The 17230-nt window shown below is 44.6% G+C and overlaps 1 protein-coding gene across 1 annotated transcript in view; it reads left to right on the plus strand.

Annotated features, from left to right (window-relative positions):
• Nucleotides 1-17230, plus strand: part of COLEC12 (collectin subfamily member 12) — a 196518-nt gene that overhangs the window by 165557 nt on the left and 13731 nt on the right. The window contains exons 6-9 of the mRNA XM_043558424.1: nucleotides 3730-4218; nucleotides 5440-5576; nucleotides 6832-6941; nucleotides 14820-14965. Coding sequence (XP_043414359.1) covers nucleotides 3730-4218; nucleotides 5440-5576; nucleotides 6832-6941; nucleotides 14820-14965 — 882 coding nt within the window. The remainder of the gene's footprint in view (nucleotides 1-3729; nucleotides 4219-5439; nucleotides 5577-6831; nucleotides 6942-14819; nucleotides 14966-17230) is intronic.

Here is a 17230-nt window from a genome sequence, read left to right on the forward strand (position 1 = left end):
CTAGAAGTTAGCACCTGCTGATATTTTGCACTGACTGTGGGATCCATGTTTGATGCCATTCTTAAAATAAGCCACAACTTTTGTGTGGAGTGAGTGGGGACATTTGAGAAGCACTTCAGAGGGAAATAGCTAAACACCATAATAAACCCACCCAACCTCAGAGAGAAATAAGATTAATGAAAAGCTGTCATCCTACGTAAGGAAGGTCTCGGATTCATACCCGGAGAGGAGTAGAGAGTTGTGTGTCTTCGGAGTTCTGTTAGAAACAAGAGGAAGGTGTTCTGGAAGAAATATAACTCCCTGTCATGTCAGGAAGACAAGTCCCAGAATAGTCACTATTCCATGGGCATGGGTAAACCCATTTCCCATAACCTGCAAGTATAGTACCAAACCCAGTTGTGAGTGATTGAGAAACACTAATTGTTGGCAAAACCCATAAGGAGAATAAGGAATAAAGAATAAAGAATCTAAAGCACTTGAATTTCCCCCCAAAAAAACCTCTTCATTATTTGGATTTCTAAAGTCTAAACATAGACCATAAAAAGAAACAGGTGAGAAGAAAAGCTACTCTTATTTTTGCTATTATTCTAACTAAATTAGAATTTTGTTGTTTTTGTCTTGGCCTATTTGTCAGTATTGTTCCACTAGAACCTTCCATAATACTACATCCATTATGGAGGAATGAATACACACACCACCATCCCCACTATTAATCTCTAGGGCACTATTTCTCAACCACACAAAGGAACTAAGATACTTTTTTACAGAAGATCGATTTGACAATGAAAATCCACCTTCTCTATCTTTACCAATACATTCCAAGAGCCTCCTCAGCTTAAAAAGAAAAAAAAAAACCTCAGATTGCAGATGAAGAGACTACTGGATCAATTCTTAAATGTGTGTAGAGTCAAGAAAGATCTCCCCAGGACCATTCCATAGCAGCAGCCAGGAGCATCCTGATACATAGACTGAGTGGAGCTTTACTTCTTAGAAAGGTAAGGGGCACCAAGCAAATCGCTGCTCCCCCCAAATCTCTCCCTTCTGGTCTCTCCTGGGGCCCAAACTGTTGGCATCAGCATGCTAGGCATTTAGATCTGTGATGCACATTGGTTTGATAAACACTGTCTGAATAAGGACTATACACCAGACACTGCTAGCTGCTAGATGGAGAAGTGTTCTCAAAGAACAAACAAGTACTAAAAGATTAGAGAAAGAGGAAAAACTTCCACCTGGGAGGATTACGTGGTAGGTGGATGACAGTTCTCCAGATGGATATGAGCAGAGGCAATTTTAAGAGAAGAGATATGCAGAAGTGCAGAGGAGGATGGACTAAAGACATGTTAGACCAGGTCATGAAAACCCTGATTTAATACCACATGACCAGGTAGTGGGGACAAAATATTTTAGGGCAAGTAGAGATCAGAGCTGTGGGACAAATGTGGGAAAGATACAGAGTGGAATGAATGGAGAGGAATCAAAGGTAGGAAGAGCAGTTACTATAGAGGATACTATAAAAATCTGCCAAAAAGAGAACCCGCACACTGGTTCATGATGAAGGACAGAGGGAAGAGGTGGTTGTGATGATGTAGGATGAGGGATGATGGAAGAAGGGCATAAACAATAAAGAGGTGATAAGGTCAGTTTTAGACATGTCAGGTTGGAGGTGATGGCAGGACATCCCAGAGATAATGGACTGTCCAACTATGAGATGGAAATAAGGGCCAGGAGAACTAGTGATGGAGAGCAGCCAATAGGAGCTGGTGGGCAAAAGTCAGTGAGTTGGGTTCGGAGAGAAAATTCTTCATTACAAAGTCTTCTCAAGCAGATGAGAAAGACCCCTAGAAAGGGTTCTCAAAAAAAAAAAACCAAAACAAAACACGCTGAAGCTAGTCCTAACCATTAACATGAACTCTCTTACAGCTTGGTAGTAGGTCTGCCAGTCAATCCAGGGCAACATCATGAGTAACTTAAATGAGGAAAGCTGAGTCCAGAGCCAAGGTTCTTGCTACGGGAGAACAGAGATGGGTGGGCTAGTTAGGGCCATGGATAATATGAGGGTACAGTGGACATCCATCAAGGCCTAGAGAGGGGAGTGGGGCAGAGAGACGCCCCCTCCCCATTGAGGTGGGAAGGCCTGCTTCAGTGTTCTGTCCTGACCAGCTGGTGGGGGAGGAGTAGGGTAAGGGGATCAAGAAAAACATAGGGTGGGAGGCCTATCTACTCTCCCTCTCCCCAGCACTTCTGCCCGTCCTGCCTGAAAGTCTTTCCACTTCTATGGAAAGAACGAGTGTGGATCTCTTTTACTTATTCACATAGAGAACAATGAGATCTCAGACACTCAAAAGTTCCGGGGAGTAGAATATTTGAGAATAGTGTCCTCCTACATACAGTCATTGCAATGAGAAGACAGGAATTACCCTCCCAGCTCCACCACTAGCCTGTAACTGTTCATGTCTCATTCTCCTGGGTAGATCTGTCTTGAAGAGCTAGCATGGAATAAGAGCTTGGTGTCTCTGGCCCTAAACGTCCTCAAATGTTCTCTGGGAATATAATCTCATAGATACAGTTCAGATGACATAATGTATGTGAAACTAGCTCAAAAACTGTCAAGTCACCATATGAATCCTGGTTGTGGTATGTTTGTGTGCAGTTCCCTGTCACCTCTAAGAATTTACAGAAAACAAAACAATCCCAGGTTGTGTGAGCATCTCTAGGATGACAAGGGATGAGCAGGTATTTGCCTTCTTCCTTTGGGGGAAAAAATGTTGTTGTTGTTTTTCCTCTCCCTTGCCCAATTAGATGGTCGCCTATTTTTTTCTGTAGCCCACAGCCCTATTTGCATTATTAGACTAACAAACTGGGGAAAATGACACTTAGCCCAGCTCGTAGAACACTTTCCCCCAGAGACCCTCTGAGCTGTTCCACAGGTGAGCAAGACTCAGCCTCAAGGGCAGCAGCATCCCTGCAGCACTGGCAGAGGGGCCAGGAGGGCGGGAGTGAGGTGTCAGAGGAGAGGCTGCCACTTGGTGAGGATGAATTAGCAGAATGGTGCCTCTCAACATTGGATGGGATATTTCATTCAACTCTATGAAAAGAAGAGGAAATAGTAGGAGAGAATCCCCATCCCAACTTGCACTGCTTTTCTCCTGGTGATGGAACAGTCCCAGACGACTAAGGGAGCCCAGGTGAATGGTGTGAGTCACTGCTGTGGTTGTTGGCGTGAAGCTATCCCTCCCCCTAAAACATCAGTGGATACCGGAGGGTTGTGTGCCGTTAAGATATATTCTAAATGCAGGGCACTTGGGTGGCTCAGTCGGTCGGGCATCCAACTTTAGCTCAGGTCATGATCTCATGGTTCATTGGTTTGAGCCCCACGTCAGGCTCTGGGCTGACAGCATGGAGCTTGCTTGGGATTCTCTCTCCCTGTCTCTCTGCCCCTCCCCTGTGCGCTTGCTTGCTCTCTCTCAAAAACAGGAAAAAAAAAAAAAAAAAACATTAAAAAAAATATATTCTAAATGCTTGGAGCAGAAAGGGTGAGCTTAGTTAAGAAACCTTTTTGTTTGAAAAAAATACCATCGACAACAGTATACTGAAACAAGAAGCAGTCCTTTAATGAATATATTTTATATGTCTAGATTTTTTTTAATTAGATATTTTATAAGATAAATTCTTCACTATCACTCACAATGGATTTTTGTTCATGCCATGTACATTTTCTTTATGTTTTAGGTCCTCCTGGCCCCAGGGGTCCAAAAGGCGACAGAGGACAGCAGGGACCCCCTGGTCCCACTGGCAACAAAGGACAAAAAGGAGAGAAGGGAGAGCCTGGTCCACCCGGCCCCGCTGGTGAGAGGGGCCCAATTGGGCCAGTTGGCCCCCCTGGAGAGCGTGGAGGCAAAGGCTCCAAAGGCTTGCAGGGCCCCAAAGGCTCCCGTGGATCCCCTGGGAAGCCTGGCCCTCAGGGCCCCAGCGGAGACCCAGGCCCTGCAGGCCCACCAGGCAAGGATGGACTCCCTGGCCCTCAGGGCCCTCCTGGCTTCCAGGGATTGCAGGGCACCGTGGGAGAGCCGGGGGTGCCTGGACCTCGGGGGCTGCCAGGCTTGCCTGGGGTGCCAGGCATGCCAGGCCCGAAGGGCCCCCCTGGCCCCCCAGGCCCATCAGGGGCAGCGATGCCCCTGGCCCTACAGAATGAGCCAACCTCTGCACCTGAGGCCAATGGTAAGTCTGAGCCCTCCCTCACAACTAGGGTCAAGGGCACTGTGTGGGGTTGTGCCCAGCCCCCAGCATGCAGCCCATATGCCACCCACACCCCACTTCTCTTGGCATTGAAGGCACCACGTGGGCAGGCATGGACCCCGTTGCTCTCACAGGCCTCTGCACCAGGCAGTGTCACTCAGGCACATGTGTTTCTCTCTAAACACTCTCAGGTTCTCTAGCACTTGTTTGTTTAGCTAAGTCAAGTCCTCAGGGACAAATGCGTCCCCAGACATTTCCTTTGTGACAGTCTGAGGCTGGCTACCCCCGACCCATTTTGTTCTCATTTTATGCCCTTCAATCTGGGGGATAGACATCCCTCAGTAACTACGTAGATGGGATTTTGTTACTAAAGCCCAGATTTCATTGTTTCGAGAAGGTGTTATGGTGCTTCTAGTTTTTTTATAATTATTAAATTTGCTTACTAAATTTTGATAACTTGGCAAAACCCTCAGTGTTTGGTTATCAACCAAGCCTATTTTTCTCTCCTTTGAATCACACCCAGTTCCACCTGATTTCCTTAAGCATGACTCTGGTCATCCTTGTAGCTCCACAAGCCCAGTTTTGGTTCTGGGTGCTCCCATCTAGTTACTGATTAGTTCCATGTGACTCCAGACTGATGTGGAACATCTGCATTGCCTTTTGTTGTTGTTTCTGTCACTGTAAATACTAATCCAGACACAGAGGAACTAAGACCCAGCAAAAATAATTTTCCAGGCTACGTAGGTTTGACTACTGTGTGCTCTGTGGCCTGCCCTCCTGGACCAGTCTTAGCTCCCAAGGTGTCTGTCAAGGGCAGTCACAGGCTCACACACAGACGCTGGAACTGCTCACTCCTGGCCTGTGAGGGAAGTGAGGCCAAAGCCATGGCCTCTGACATATAACTGAAGAAAGGCATAGTGCTTCGTGTGTGTGTTTGTGTTTTCATTAATATTTTTTAAATTTTTTTTTAATGTTCATTCATTTTTTGAGAGACAGAGACAGAGCATGAGCCAGGGAGGGGCAGAGGGGGAGGGAGACACAGAATCCAAAGCAGGCTCCAGGCTCTGAGCTGTCAGCACAGAGCCCAAAGCGGGGCTTGAACTCATGACCTGCAAGGTCATGACCCAAGCTGAAGTCGGCCACTTAACTGACTGAGCCACCCAGGCGCCCCTAATTAATAATCTTAAACATTTGCATTCCTAGGCTGCCCACCTCACTGGAAGAACTTCACAGACAAATGCTACTATTTTTCGGTTGAGAAAGACATTTTCGAGGATGCAAAACTCTTCTGTGAAGACAAGTCTTCACATCTTGTTTTCATAAACACAAGAGAGGAACAGGTATGTTTGCAGCATACTTGGAGAAAACTATAATTTAAGGATAGTTTACATCTGGAAATTGCATGCTTACTGGGAATTCGAAGATATCAAGAATCTATAGTCACATAAACACAGAAGGCCGCATTCTGGAGATTTGGGCTTTATCCAGTGACAAGAAGCATTCATGGCACGGGAATTCTGTCCTCTTGCTTCATACCTGGAAGATACTGCGTTATTAAGCCAGAGATCTGTGGCTCCCCCCAAACCCCGCCTCTGGTGGCTGTCAAAAGAGCCGTAATGTGGAAAAGAAGCCTGCAGGCTGGCATCAAACGCCTGTGGAGAGAGAAACAAAGGGGCATGAACACTGTAGGGGTGGGTGCAAGGGACCAGATCTGTGGCTTCAGCAGGGTCAGGAAGAGCAGAGAAGACCACGGGGTAGAGCCCATACATAACGATGTTGACTACTCCCTAGGCCCCTACTGTGTGCCAGGCACGGTACAAGGCATTTCTCCTTTACACCTCACAACAACCTTAGAACCTAGGGGTATTATTATCCCCTTTTTACAGATAAGAAAAATGAGGCCCCACAAGGTTCAATGGCTTTATTTATGGGATTAAAAAGTAATGCAGAGCTGAGACTGAAACTGAGGTCCCTCTAGCAACCATGCCAATGGGCTTTGGTGCCACACTGTTCCAGTGGCCTCCTTCCTTTTCTCTAAGTATCTCCAGCAGACACAACCCTGAAAACAGATGTTTCCTGCAATAACTGGCCAGGAATGAGCATCCAGTCAGGTGCCTGGGCTTTAGACTGTGTAGACTTGGGTCTAATCTCAGCCCAGCCACTTACTATCTTGGTTACATAGGTTGCTGTGAAGGCTTAGAGACATGTGGCATGTGACACACTGGACGTGGGACGTGGCCAAAGGAAGAGCTCAATAATGCCACGGTTGTTAGTAGTATTAGAACATGGGAGCAACAGCTGATGGAGAGGGATGGAGCCTGGTGGGATTCATTGAGTTGTCTGGGTGATTTACAAGAGGAAAAGCGTCCCATAAACGTTACTTACAAACTTATAAGAGGAGAAAGTGTCAAAGCCCCAAAACACTGCAAAACAAAACAGGTGCAGTAAAAAAGAGAGCAGAAGCATGTATGTGCTCTAACAAACATCCTCTTTTAAATGTCCTTTTTTCCCCCAAATGCTGCAGGGGACAGGGGAATTCCCCCAGGTATGTGTGACCCCAAAATAATAACACATTGTCACTGTTTTGTTTTTCAGCAATGGATAAAAAAGCAGATAGTAGGAAGAGACAGCCACTGGATCGGCCTCACAGACTCGGAGCACGAAAATGAATGGAAGTGGCTGGATGGGACGTCTCCAGAGTACAAGTGAGTGCTCAGAGCCTTCCAGATCCCTGGGAAGACTTGGGCTGCTCTTGTTTTTCACCTTTTGCCTGACCCCCTGCAGTTTCTTCTTTAACCACCGATGCCCTAGATGCCCCTCACACTGAGGCTTCTGGTACAAGTGTTGTGTATTTCCACGTGTGCTTGAGAATCACTGTGCTATAACATAAGGTTCCTTTTTCTTTTCATGGAGTGAATTTTTTTCATTTATATGGGGAAAAAAAAATCAGAGACTCATAAAAGCTCACAGTATGGTACTTGGACTGAGGTGTTCTCCTTAAATGGTGCTCTGAAGGATAAGGAAGCCCAGACTACCCTGTTCCTGACAAGAGCTGGGAGTTCCCTTAAGGATAGCACCATCACTGCCCCTGACCCCAGCGGGGCTTCTGGCCAGAGTGTGACTATGAACTACAAGTTTATGACAGGTGCACTGTGAACAAAGGTGTGTGTTGTAAGTCCAGTGTGACCTGAGTTCTGTAAAGGCAAAGACAAAGAATGGAAGCCCTTTATAAAACCTGCTCAGACTCCCAGGCTCATGGGGACTTCTGTGCCCCTAATTCAATCCCGGGGCTGTCATGTCAGCTCCTTCCCTAATCCTGCCCAAGGGTCATATGGTGGCTGAATTGTACCAATCTGAATCTCACTTCTTCCAACTCCTGTCTTGCCTCTAATGGATGTGAAAATAGGCAACAAGCTGCACCACATGGAGCAGAATTTATGCAAACTCACCTCCGAATAACCAGCCTTTCCTGTGCTGGAGAAGAGAAGGCAGACCTGCAGAGGCTCAAGCAGGCATGGTTTGGAGACAGCAGTGACCACAGCACCCAGGAAGGAGACAGTGAGGTGTTTCAGGACTAAGATGGTGTCAGAGGTATTGAGGCCGAGCCTGTAGCTGTCAAGGAGGAGAAGCAGGGGCCAGAGGCGGTGGAGAAGCCAATGAGAGTTTTTAAAATGTTTCTGTGTGCCTGTGCACAGGTAGACAGACAGGCAGCTTAGCTTTGTACTTTTAAATCTTCCACGGGACCAGGATTAGAGGGTATAGGTAGAAACCTGAGTAAGGCCATTTCTTTACAAAACAGTGACCAAACATCAAGATGGAACATGAGAAGGTTTTAGGTCTGCTCCGAAGGCGAGCCTCACAGTGCCCACAGGGCAATTGGCTTTCTGCCTGCTGGCCTGACAGATATCCTGTCGGCTCCCTCTGCACCTGTCCTTGGGGGAGAGGAAGCTATGCCACACCCTGACGCTCGGGGAATTGGCTGACAGCCCACCCTGAGGACCCAGGGTGGCAGAGATGTACTCAGGAGACGCGAAACAGTTGGGAGGGTTGGCGGTGGGGATGGAAGGCATCTCCCTTTAGAGGATAAAGCATAAATCTTGTCTTCAACAGACAGACAGGAGTGCCAGGATCTTCTGTTTTTTTTTAAGGGTGGGCAAAGTTAGGGGCGCCTGGGTGGCTCAGTCAGTTAAGCACCCGACCTCAGCTCAGGTCATGATCTTGGGGTTCGTGAGTTTGAGCCCCACATTGAGCTCTGTGCTGACAGCTTGGAGCCTGGAGCCTGCTTCAGATTCTGTGTCTCCCTCTCTCTCTGTCCCTCCCCTGCTCACACTCTCTCTCTCTCAAAAATAAATAAACATTACAAAGGGTGGGGCAAGCTTTAAAAAAATCAGCCTTCTCCACTTTCCTCACAGCTATGAGTGCATAAAAGGTCTGGGTTAGACTCACTGAGAAATTCAATCTTAAGCCTTCCTCCAAGAAAAAAACTAGATTGGCCCATATGGGATGGATTGAGCTGAAGCATTATTGTCTGTGCCAACTCTCCCAAAGGGGAACTTTTCTCCTCTTCCCTGGGCTCCAGCAGGAATTTGGTGACTGGGAGGAGAGCACCAGTGTCAGTACCTGGGACCTGAGAGGGATTAGATGATCAGACACTTTGCTGGGAACTCCTCCCCAGCCACAGCCACCCTGGAGCCTCCTGAGAGCCTTGGCTTCTGACCCTAACCACAGCACACAGTGCACTTCTCGTTTTCCACCCAGAGGAACACATATGTAGTACGTGAAAAGTCCCCAGGATCAAGTTTTAAAAGCAAGAATAAATTAGGCAGACATATTATGAGGCCTCAATAATGGAGAGCTAATTTAATTTGACATAGAATAATAAACACTGCTCAAACTAGAAAAAGAGCCAATGCAGTGAGGTCTGGGTTCCAGGGTTTGACGTGGCATTCGTAGCTGCCAGTTACTCCACCATGTGAAATCTCATGTCTTCACCTGGCAGTGAGTATTACAGAAGGACCTATGTTGGTATTGTGAAAATTAAATGAGATTATGTATATAAAGCATTTAGTTCAGTACTTGGTTCATGGGAAGTGCTCAAGAAATGTCACCTACTAGTATCAGTATTATCACTATTAATGTCATAATTTCAACTATCTTCATACTAGTCAGTAATTGCAGAATAACACTACCTAGCATTTATGTATTTTACCGTATCCTTACTCAGACGCCACACATAATTATCTCACTCAGATCCCACACCAGGGTTGTGAAGGCACAACCTTGTGCCTTGCCCAGGCTGCAGAAGAATCAATCATGTCTCCTAGATGTCCTCTTACCATTTTCCTCCAACACACACAGCTTCACACCCACCCACACCCTCACTCTCACAGCCCTTTTGAAATTGTTTCAGGTGTTTGTGGTACTGTTGAAGTGGAAATAGACAAGAGATAAAAGGTTCTCCCTGCCTGTTGCCTACCCACCCCCCCACCTCCATTTTTATGCTGAGACCTAGTTGACAAAGACTGCTGGAAAAAAAAAGACAAAAAGCAAAGGTAATAACATGGAATGGATGCTAGATGCTAAAGGGTTGGGTCATACACACACCTGCACTAAGATTTATTTCTAATAAAATATATGACCTGCCTCAATCTGTGGTGGCTCAGGATGCTGCCCAGGACAGTTTCCCAGATGCTTTGGGTCCACACTCATATATAATTCCAAGGGAAAGAATGGAGGGCTGAAATACGTTGCCAACATTTTATTTGCCACTTAAGGACATGTTTTTTAAAAATTGCCTATCAACAAATCTTGGTATTAAAAAACCAAGTCTATAGTCCTTTCCAAGAAGACACTTGGCCATCTCTCTCTCTCTCTCTCTCTCTCTGTCTCTCTGTCTCTCTCTCTGTCTCTGTCTCTCTCTCTCACACACACACACACATACACACAGTTGTCCTTTTCATTTCACCACAGAACTGTGAAAACTTCTTTCCTGGCCAGCATCAAACCCTGACTGGAGATTGGAATCCAGGGCCATAGTCCTATGTCAACATTCAGTGAATTATCCTGGTGAGTCCACTGTGAGCCAGCCTCTGTGCTGGCCTAGAGGATCTTTTCCAGAGTACAGAGGCAACAATGAGTGAGACATGTTGGTGCTCATGTAAAAAAAAAAAGTCTAATTTCCAGGACCATGTCACAATCAAGAAAATAGACACACCAACCCTAAATGTGGACACAGCAAAGAGTGGGGCTTCAAAGGAGATTTCAACATTCTCCTTATAGTAATTGATAGAGCAAATAAGTAGAAAAATCAGTAGGGATATGATGGACACTATTAACTAACTTGACTTAATTGATGTTTATGGACTGTTTCACCCAAGAGCTGTAAATGCACTCTTCTCAAGCACATTCGGTACATTCACCAAGATAAACTATATGCTGGGCCATCACACAAGTCTTAATACATTTAAAAAGAACTGAAATTATACAGAGTATGTTCTCTGACCAAAATTAAATTAGAAATCACAGCAAAAAAGATATCTGCAATATTGTCAAATATTTGTAAATTAAAGAACACACATCTTAATAACCCATGGATCAAAGAAGAAATCAGAGAGGAAACTTGCAAATGTTTCAAAGAAAATGAAAATATAACATATCAAAATTTATACAGTTAAAACAGTGTTTAGACTCCTCTAAAGTACTTATGTTTTTTTAAAAAGTTTTTTATTTTTTTTAATGTTTATTTTTGAGAGAGAAGGAGCATGTGCGTGAGCTGTGTTAGAGCAGAGAGAGGGAGTCAGGATCCAAAGCGGGGTCTGCTCTGAAAGCAGACAGCCTGATGTGGGGCTCAAACTCACCAACCATGAGATCATGACCTGAGCTGAGCCAGGTCGTAATCAACTGAGCCACCCAGGAGCCCTTGAAAAAAAGTTTTTAAGTTGAAAATCCATGATCTAAGCTTCCACTTTATGTGGGTAGAAGAAAAGCAAGTCAATCCCAAAATAAGTAGAAGGAAGGAAACAATAATGACTGGAAAGCAGTGAAACAGAACACAGACACATGAAAGAAAAGATCAGTGAGCCTAGGAACACATCAAAGCTGATCTTTCTACTCTGGATGTAATACATGCAAGTACGTTGTTTGGCAGAGATCATCACTGTTTACAGAGGCTGCCTGGTACGAGTGCAGGAATCAGACACAAGTGGCATGTAGGTTCTGCCCACTGACTTGGCCCAGAGCACAACCGAAAGGGAGCCTTGTAAGGCCTTTTCCAGCGCGCTCTGCTTGCTGTTGTCCACCTTACTTAGATCACCAAAGATGTGAGTATCTTCCTGAGGGTTTCCCAAAACACTTGAAGTTCCTCTATTCCTCTTGTCCACTTCTTAGTCCCCTGAGCAGAACCTCATTTGGTGGGAATATGCTGTTATGTGTAACACTCTCATCTCTGCATTGCAAAGATAAAACCTGGGTTGCCTCTGTCCATGTAGACTGTTCCGTTATAATATTACATATTGTGTTTTTAGACTGTAGAGCCATAGAATGGTGGAGACCAGAAGGGAACCTTCAGAGTCATCTAATTCACTAAAAACTCACTCTGGTTGACGCTTCATGTTTCTATCAGAGTGGCATTGGCTTAGGCCACCAGAGAGAAACCTATATAGACCCTGGTATCAGGAGAACATTCTACAGCAAAGTAATACTTCTCACTAGTAAGATTTTCCTGTTTTGAGGCCAGGCTCTTACCAGCAGAAGTTTCTTGGCCATGAGGCCTCAGTCTTGTGGTTGATGAGAAAGTATTAAGTCGTGAGGTTGGAAGGGGCTATTCCCAAGATTGAGACTTTGTGCTCTGCCACCATTAGGAGAAACCAAAACCCTGGGTGAGGGAGTTCATACCCACTAGCTGATGTGCTTGTGTGTTTCCAGCTGACAAGAGCAGTGAGTCCAAGTGCTTCCAAGGTCCCTGGAGTACTTAGAGAATGCTGTCCAGGTACAAATGTGTGTTGGGATATGTGTTATAATATGGGATTCAGGGACTTGGGGCCCATCCTTCAGCCATCTTCTTTCCAGAATCTACCTGTAAAGGAAGTTAAGGCGTGGTATAACCTGAAATTCTTCTCTAAACTATATACACTCTCTTTATCTGACATGTTCTATTCTGTTTAATGACAAGCATGCAGGCTTGGGGGTTTTGCTACAAATCACTCCATGTGATTTGGCTTTTCCAAAGATATGTTTTGAGACTGGGTGAAAGACAAATTGCCCCCTGGAGCCTGGCTTCAGGTTACCCCACCGCCCATCCACACTAGTATCACCTAAGTCACACACTCATACCCACAGAACTGCATTCTACTTCTAGTCCCAAAGGAAAAACTTGAGTACCATATGCAGAGAATTCCAATGACTTAAAAAATAATGGAGAATGGTGATAAAGGTTATCTCTTTTTTGTAATTTTTTTAAGTTTGTTTATTTTGAGAGAGAGTGTGAGCGAGCACACAAGCGGGGGAGGGGCAGAGAGGAGAGAGGGCATCCCAATCAGGCACCATCGGCACAGAGCCTGATGTGGGGCTTGAACTCAGGAACCAAACCATGAGATCATGACCTGAGCCAAGATCAAGAGTCAGAGGCTCAACCAACTGCGTCACCCAGGCACCCTGATAAAGGCTGTCTCTTATCTTTAACTTATCTTTTGGTCTAGTCTATAAATCCCTTTTATCTATTTAACTTGAAGTAAATGCAGGGGAAAAATACTAAGCAGGTCTTCTTTCAGAACTCCTATTTATACAACTTCCCAATTAACTGAGATAAAGAATATCAAATGTCCCATCATTATACATTCAGGAATTACAGACCTCAAATTCTATAAACAAAATTGGAATAAAACCCCTTCATGTTACTGACAGAAATTAACCAAATATACACCAACAGGATCAAACTGCTCAGGCATTGTTGACATTGCTGAAGGGTCCTACAGGGTGGATGAAAATATACAAAAAAAGGCAGACATGAAAGTAAACTATTTTTCCTTCTAACTTCATCTGTCTTTGGCCCAATCGCCGCGGCAGTCTGAGATTTTTAATTCACTTGTTTGTTGCCTATTACATAAGTTCTCCGAGGGAGGGAATTCTCCCTAACCCTAACCCAACCCTAACCCACATGCTGTGCTGCCATCATGTAGCATCATCCCTGGCACATAGTAGGTACTGTCTGGATATCTGTTGAGTGAATGTGTGAATGAATACTTCTAACACTCCCTCCTAAGTATCATCCCATTTTTATTCTTTTTAGTTGACGGTTTTGTCTAAATTATCTGTTTATCACTAGATTTATTTAAGTGAGGTCACTTTACATTTTTTAAAAATCCATGTGTGTGTGTATATATATATATATATATATATATATATATGGATCCATATATATGTCTGTGTACATATATATATTTTACATATATTTATATTATATATTATATACATTTACATATATATGAATTATATGGTGTGGGGAGTCAATTCTGCCTTGTTTCCCCACCTTTTAATTGTAAATTTCACCTGTCATTTCCCACTGCCCTCTAGTCTTACTGATCCTATTGTGAAAAGATGTAGAGCAATATGGGCTCTATCCTCAGATTACCCTAGGACACCCTGTGGCTGATGGGGTAGTGAGTCATTTATGGGAAGAGCCTTCTGCTGCACATGTTTTTTTAGACCCTCCACGCAAGGCAAGCTTGTCTTCTCAGGCAGTAACCACAAATTTCTGTGCAAGAACCTGCTTCTTAGAGAAAATTGAGCTCTCAAGTTTTGAGTCCTGGAAGCACAACTAATTTATTGCACAGAAAGACAATCAAGAACAGTGAACTCTGACAAAGTGGTATTTTAAGCTGTGGCATCCAAGTTAACAAGCCCCCAGTGAACTCCTGAAGAAAATATGTTTTTGAGAATTTCCCTCCCCAAAAAGGCAGTGAAATGTCTGAGTCATTTTCAGTAAGATTCAATTACTACTTCTTTCTAAAGCAGTCAACTATCTGCAGCTTAGCCAGACAGCCCATAACCAAGGGTTTGTAATTGTAAATTCTCGTAAATGTGTATATTGGCGGTCCCTCACTTTCTCTGTGTGATGCTTTGACTTGTCAGAGGCAAGGAATCAAGATGCACAAGGATCCCTCTGGGCTCCCGTAAGAGTGAGAGAGACTGTGTATGTGTGTATCATGTCCTCAGCGTGCATATATATTCACACACAGACATATTCACACACACCCAGAAGTCAGCATTCCAGTACACACTGGAAAGTTACTCATCTAACTATGTTGCCGAAGGATTTACTCCCTCAGCATTGTGATGAAGCAGCTCAATGAGTTGATTTCATTCAAAGATAACAAGCCCACAGGGAGATGCTGCATCACACACCACTCTGCAAAACAGCTGCTTTTTATTCTAAGAGCAGGCACAGCTTTTTAAACAGTGTATTTTTATTCCAGGACAAATGACATGGCTTCAGTTACGTTTTTTATATTTATATGCTGCTCTTGGGTAAAAAAAAAACTTCTGCATGACTTGCAAATAACACTCCATTTCTGTTTTGTTAAAAGAAATTGGAAAGCTGGACAGCCAGATAACTGGGGTCATGGCCATGGGCCAGGAGAAGACTGTGCTGGGCTGATTTATGCTGGGCAGTGGAATGACTTCCAGTGTGAAGACATCAATAACTTCATTTGCGAAAAAGACAGAGAGACAGGTAAGCAGGAGAGGGGACTGAAGAGCGAGCTGCACAGCTTATATTCTGTCAAAGGGTGAGATGTGAGGAGTAGAAGGGCTCTGAATGCGGACTCTGCAGTCAGGTTCTACAGCCTGTGGTTCTGCCTCTTACTGGTGGGGCAGCTTGTTAACCTTAGGGAAATAATAATAGTATCCTCTTCGTGGGGTTTTCATGAGAGTTTAAACAAGTTAATAAATGTGCCTAACTTCTAGGAAGTAAATATCAGATTAACTGTTCTAGGTCACTATCTCATAATATTGTCAGTTAATAAATATGGTACCAGTGTTATCATCGGTTTTATAGTTTCATACGTGGACAATTTAGGTGACTAAGCATTCAATTCCATGCGTATTTACTGAGCATCTACTATGAGCCAGATGCTATGCCTGATAATAGAGGGAGATCAGCTTAGAAGCTTTTCGGGGGTATAGACTAAGAGCCTTTTGTGTGTACGTTGTTTTGTTTTTTTTTTTAATTACAAAAGATACCTATCTAAAGTTTCATTTAATACATGACCCTTTTCAGAATGGGTGTCTTAGTTTTCTTCATCAGACCTAGATTTAAACATTTATGGTGGGGGAAGGAGGGAATGAGGAGTGAATCCTCATGAGTATGGATTTCTTTTCGGGGTGATGATATGTTCTAAAATTAGATATTTCTAAATTTTACACATCTTTGAGTATACTAAAAGCCACTGAATTGTATACTTTAGATGGGTAAAGTTTATACGTGAATTACATCTCATAAAGCCTTTATAAAAACGGTGGTGGTAAACAAAAACCTTAAATACATTTGCTCAAACCATTATTGACAGTAACCAGGACACAAGTTATCCATACATCCATTCAACATTTATTGAATACCAGGCACTAGTCTCCAGTGCCACAGGTCTTGAGACTCACAAAGAACTCCCAGCCTGGTCAGTCACAGGGGACAACTACAAATATCTAAACAAGAAATGACCCCTTGCAATTCATGATGGCATGTCCCACAAACACACCAAGTCTACAGCTACATATGGAATAACTGCCTCCGAAAAAAACTTAAAGCCTGGCCGAGCAACTGCTACACATGAGGCAAACAAGAACAAAAACCACATCGAAGCGGGTAGGAGAGGCGGGGACACAATCTTGCCATAAATGTCACCCTCCTGCACAGTGACACCTCAGTCAGAGGGGAGCTCAAAACCCAGAGCTTCTTCCGGAGGAGAACCCTACATCTGGTACCCCAAGTTTTAAGACTTGCACCTGAGAGACAAGCCCCCAAAACCTCAAGCTTTGAAAACCAAAGGGGCTTGTATCCATGAGACCCACAAGGCTATAGCAAACTGAGAAATGGGGTCTTAAAGGGCCTGCACACTTGGACTCACCCACCCCACGGCCCAACTCACAGGCAGTCAACTGCACCCAGAATTTACATGAAAGAAGCTCATTTGCTTATATTAAAGCATAGGCCTGGGGGCAGGCATCTAACTTAACATACGTATCTAGGAGCCTGGTGGAATACTGTCTGAGACCTGACAGGCACCATCCTTACTCTCTCCCTCGGCCTTGCTCCACGGCACCAGTATCTCCTAGATAAATGTCTGGTGCCTTGGTTTTTGCCCGTGACACTGCCCTTGATCACCCAGCTCTGGAGGCCGGGGAGACTTGGGTTCCTGGGTTCTATGGGACTGTAGCAATCAGACCATTCTTGACAGACTACTGCCCCAGGACACTGCACAGACAGCAGGCTGCAAGACACCCTCAGTCGTTCCGTGAAAGAAGCCTATTTGCTTGTCCAGGAGCCTAAGGAACAGGCCTCTGGTTTGGCACACATCTAGGAGCCTATACATATGTTCTTCAGGAACAGAGGCTGGTGGATTCAGTCTTTGCCCTCTCCCTCAGAGTCACTCAGATTCATCGGTGTCTCCCAAAGAGGAGCTTAGACCCTTGTCTGGTGCCCTAATTTTTGCAGCTGCCACCAGGGAACAGTTCTACATGACTTGGTATCAGTGGACATGGGTCCCACAGGACTATACCGACAGAGAAAGAGTTGTTAAACAGCGGCCACCCCCAGGGCACAGCAACAGGTAACAGTCCCAGAAGCTCAGTCTATCTGTGAAAGATGCCTGTTAGCTTATCATCATGGCTGCAGCTGGAGGCACAGGCTTATAATTAAGCACGTATCTAAGGACTGATTGTAAGCATTTCCAGAGACCTCTCCTCAGAGGGCAGTCACTATCTCCATCCTCTCTGCTGTGCT

The sequence above is a fragment of the Prionailurus bengalensis genome, chromosome D3, assembly GCF_016509475.1.
Source record: "Prionailurus bengalensis isolate Pbe53 chromosome D3, Fcat_Pben_1.1_paternal_pri, whole genome shotgun sequence".
NCBI classification, from domain to species: domain Eukaryota; kingdom Metazoa; phylum Chordata; class Mammalia; order Carnivora; family Felidae; genus Prionailurus; species Prionailurus bengalensis.